Source organism: Cyprinodon variegatus, unplaced genomic scaffold, assembly GCF_000732505.1.
Source record: "Cyprinodon variegatus isolate N-32 unplaced genomic scaffold, C_variegatus-1.0 Scaffold339, whole genome shotgun sequence".
In the NCBI taxonomy this organism is placed as follows: domain Eukaryota; kingdom Metazoa; phylum Chordata; class Actinopteri; order Cyprinodontiformes; family Cyprinodontidae; genus Cyprinodon; species Cyprinodon variegatus.
The window spans coordinates 793,959-798,347 of NW_015150792.1; the positions used below are offsets into that span (position 1 = coordinate 793,959).

General features: G+C 34.6%; 1 protein-coding gene across 1 annotated transcript in view; it reads right to left on the reverse strand.

Annotated features, from left to right (window-relative positions):
- LOC107091482 (keratinocyte-associated protein 3-like) overlaps window positions 1–3,068 on the reverse strand; it is a 26,609-nt gene extending 23,541 nt beyond the window's left edge. The window contains exon 1 of the mRNA XM_015385431.1: window positions 2,996–3,068. Within this exon, the coding sequence (XP_015240917.1) occupies window positions 2,996–3,008 (13 nt within the window). The 5' untranslated portion in view covers window positions 3,009–3,068. The remainder of the gene's footprint in view (window positions 1–2,995) is intronic.
- Between the last annotated feature and the right edge of the window lie 1,321 nt (window positions 3,069–4,389).

A 4,389-nucleotide genomic window follows, 5' to 3' on the forward strand; every position in this document is an offset into this window, starting at 1 on the left:
TCTCATTGTGACTTTTCTTTCTTAATATTACGACTTTATTCTCATAATTTTATGAATATTCTCATTGTGACTTTTCTTTCTTAATATTACGACTTTATTCTCATAATTCTATTACTTAATTCATATAATGTTACGACTTTATTCTCAAAATAGAAGAAAAAAAATCTCTAGCCTGGCCCTGGTACCTTAAAAATCTTTTTTTTTTTTAAGCTTTAAGAGTAACTGCTGTTTTCGTTAAGATTTTGTTTTCTCAATTTTTTTTTATCCTTTTTTTCAAATTTTACAGTTTACAGTTTCAAACTTTATTTTCTGCTGGAGATTTACAGATGAAATTCTCCTCTCTTCAAGTCCAATACAGACAGATTCTATTGGATAGATGGAACATATGGACGGTAGCTACAAACGTTTTATTAGTTAAGAGCAAAAGCTTGTATTTAGCCTGAGGTGAAGAGAATAGAAACTAAATGCCAATTTGAAAAATACACAATTCTTAAAATTTAATGAGCAAAAGAGAAATTTGAAAAGAATAAAATTATTTTTTTCTTTAAATTATAAAACAAAATTATTTGAAAAATAAAATCTAAGGACACAGGAGTATTACTCTTCAAACATTTTTAATAGGTTTCTGGATTGTAGATTTTTACAAATTTCCTCTTAGAAATCTTGGTCTTTGCTTCGATAATTTGAGAATAATTTGCTTGCGTTGCTGTCAAATTCAATTCATAATAAAAGTCCAGCCTCTTCATAACGCTGAGGAATTCATTGTTATTCAAACCTATTGTAGCCGTCAGAAGAAAAGTTCAAATGTTGTTGTGTCCTTTGTTAAAACACGTCACCCGCATTGCCTACTGATGCTGGTCAGAGGGCCCAGTGACGCTTGTGTACGACAGCCCTCCTTCTGTCAGTGAGCCCCAGGGCAGCTGTGGCTACAGCGTGGCGTGCCACCATCACTGTGAATAACTGAATGTAGTGCAAAGCGCTTTGGGTAAGTCTCCTTATTTAAAACACCTCTGTATAAGTACAGGGCATTTACCCGATTATTAAAGTGACAAGTTAGGTCTAAATCACAAATTCACTTTTAGTTTTGTCTTTAACCCTTTATAGGGCACTCAGTGAAATACTTTGAAAATACAAATTTCAAGCCAATAGTTTTTTTGGAATACGGATATTTTGATGGCAAAAATCTATGTCAAGAAACGCCAACTTGCCCAAATATATTAAGAAAAATATAAAAAGTGCTTCTATAAGAAATTCATGAAAAACAATTTTTTTTTGTACAACATAACCTTAGAGGCATTAATGCTTATACTGGCACTTACATTTTTTTGTTTATAAACCTAAATATAATTGTTAACTAGGCTTATTAACTTTTTAACTTTTCAATTGGCTTTTTACCTTTTTTTTCTTGACTTAACTTTTTTTTTTCAAATTAATTTACAGTAGGTAATATATCATTCAAGGGCTCATCTAATTGGTCAAATAGGCCAAAATAAGATGTGCAGCCATGTAGCAGCATCTTTACTGAATGGCTGGATATAGATCTTGTGCTTCTAGACCTCACTGAGGGACGGGGGTATAGTTGATAAAACCATTCCTCATTTGTTCAGATCAATTATGTTTTTGATAAAAATCCTTTCACTTAAAATGCAATCAGAACACTTATAATATTAAGTGTGTTTCAGCCCCCCTTTCAGTGTCCACCATATTGGATCAGTCTATTTGCTGCACACGTTCAGAAAGGTCCAAACAGACAGAAGCAAACCATTTGAAAACAAATGGGGCGAAGAGCAGTGCTGCCAACTTTTCAGACCCTTCTAGCGCTTTTATTTAAAAAATGAAAGCGGCTAGCGCCAAACGTAGCGACTTTTTTCTGCTACTGGACTTTGGCGACAACATATAAAAGCACCAAACTCTGCTCTCCAGAGTGAGTAGATTGGTAACCCCGCCTCCTGCTCTCCTCTATCTTGTCTGCTGTCATGATTCATGCAGCTATTATTTCATAAAAATGAAAAATGGATAACAAACAAACAGATCATGGCTTGTCTACTGTGAAAAGAAGGACTGGGTTATTTACTGTTGGTGTCGCCTTTTTGGAAACAAAGGAAGGAAAAATCAGCTAAGTGACCTTAGTGAGGAAAACAACAAGAAAATAGACAAGAGAGAGACAAAATGTAGAACAAATAATGTATGTCTATTCTATTAAAATTTCTTTATCTGTATAATTGGTCTGTTTTATGTGTTGTCTTCTCAATTTAGAGGGCCCCATGCCTGTTTTAGCCTAGGGCCCCAAATTTCTTAACCCCGCCCCTGGATTAAAGGCAGTAAAAAAAAAAAGAACAAAATGATACCATAAGAATTTAGCAAAGTATATTAATATTAAGAACTGTGACTAAATAGCAGTTTTGAGTGCTTCTTATAGATAAAAAAAAAACAACAAATAAAACTTAATTAAAACATCTCATAAGGTGTGGTATGGAGCAAAACTCAGCCAGTCTTGGAATTTCACTCATTTGTTTACTTATCTTAAAACTCATTCAAAAAAATCTGTTTATCTCTACTAGTTTACTGGAAAATAAATGAAAACAATAAAAGCTTTGCACATGTTAAATAGTTTGATGAAGTAGTTCACCCAGTCCAAACTGAATCTGATATAATCAAGTCTTTTAGTCTTTAGAAGGAGAGGAATTCCAGTGAGCTCAGCTCAGACCTACTGAGGCAACAGCTTGAGTTTGGCAGGGCTGCTCAACAGGATGTTTGAGGCTGCAGATTCCAAACAAACCTGCCCTTTCACAGTCACAGCATAAAATCATCCCTAATGACACACTGGTTGCTTAAAACAACTTTAACACACTTTAATATTATAATAGAGTAATTGGGCAGGTTGTTTTTAGTTGATATATAACCAAGCAAACCCAGCAGGGCCTGAACTAACAGAGAAAGTGTCCCTGTGTGCAGACAGACAGACAGACAGACAGACAGGTGAGCGTGTTGTTACCTGCACAGCCCATCTCTGCTGTTAGGTCACCATGCGGCTTGTCTGACTGCGGATCCTGAGTGACTGGAACCAGCCTGCCAACTCCTGCTGCTTTCAGCCCAAACACCTCCTCTGGTCTGACAGGACAGCTGGCCTCACACTGCCCTTCAAAATAAAAGCAACACCTGTGGGAGAGTTTCAGTTTTCTCCAACTAAGAGAACAAATAAAATAAAAACAGCGTTGATATTGAAAAAAAAGCAAAATCTAATATTAGTTTCTCATTTCAGTGCACATCCAACATCGGCTCAACTTTGATGTTAAGCACTTGTGCTTTTACTTTGAAGGTCCACCGAATTAGCAGAGAACTTTTGCTTTCATGCTAAAAAAATGTTGCTTTTTAAAGAATGGCTTGTGTTGTGGGACAGTTCTTTTACAGATGTTTGCAAATATTTAATATTAGTTAAATATTTAATTTTAAATAAATGAAATTTTGAGAGCCAAATACCACAACTAATAAATTATATTAAATCCAGATTTTTTTAAATGATGATTTATAAATGATGTTATACCTGATTAAAAAAGGCATGACTAACGATTTCTAAGACTTTCTCCACAAGCCATCTAGGGGGAAAAGCAGAGCATGAGTTGCCTTTGATTAGAATTTAACAAGGTGGTGGCAGCATCATGCTGTGGGGATGTTTTTGTTCTTAAGAGATAAGTTAACTGGATTAGATTTAATTTGAAGCACACTAAGCATATCAGAGGAGATATGAGCAGGTTTGAGTGGTTTCAAAAATGATGACTATATGCAGGGGCAGAGATAGGGGAGGGGGAGCATGACCACCCATAGTCCCCCCTCTATCTCTGCCCCTGTAGACCCCTCTGTACCAGGTGATTTACTGTTCACATGTGGATGTAATACACAACAAGCAGTTCTCATCTAAACCAGGGGGTGGCAGCAGTGATAGCATCATGTAGAATGTCCTATTTTGACATTTTCAAGTTAGTATATTAACCAAAATCCAAAAAAAAAAAAAAAAAAAAAAAAAAAAAAAAAAATATATATATATATATATATATATATATATATATATATATATATATATATATATTGAAAGTAATTGTTCACAGTAATGTACTATAATTAAAGAAGACTAATAACAATTATGCTATTTCAAGAATTATTTTTTGTGTTACAATGGGGAAGAGATTGTTTCTACAGTCATCAAGGAGTACTTTATTTAATTAACATTTTTGCTGTTTTTGACAAAAACTGGTGGAGAAAGACTCCAAAAACCAAGCATCCTTCTTTTTATATTGGTTGTACAAATCTGACTCTGTGAGGATGAATAGATATGGGGGAATGTGTGTTTCCTGGATGGGAAATTCCATTGGGACCAAGTAGCACTAAGTT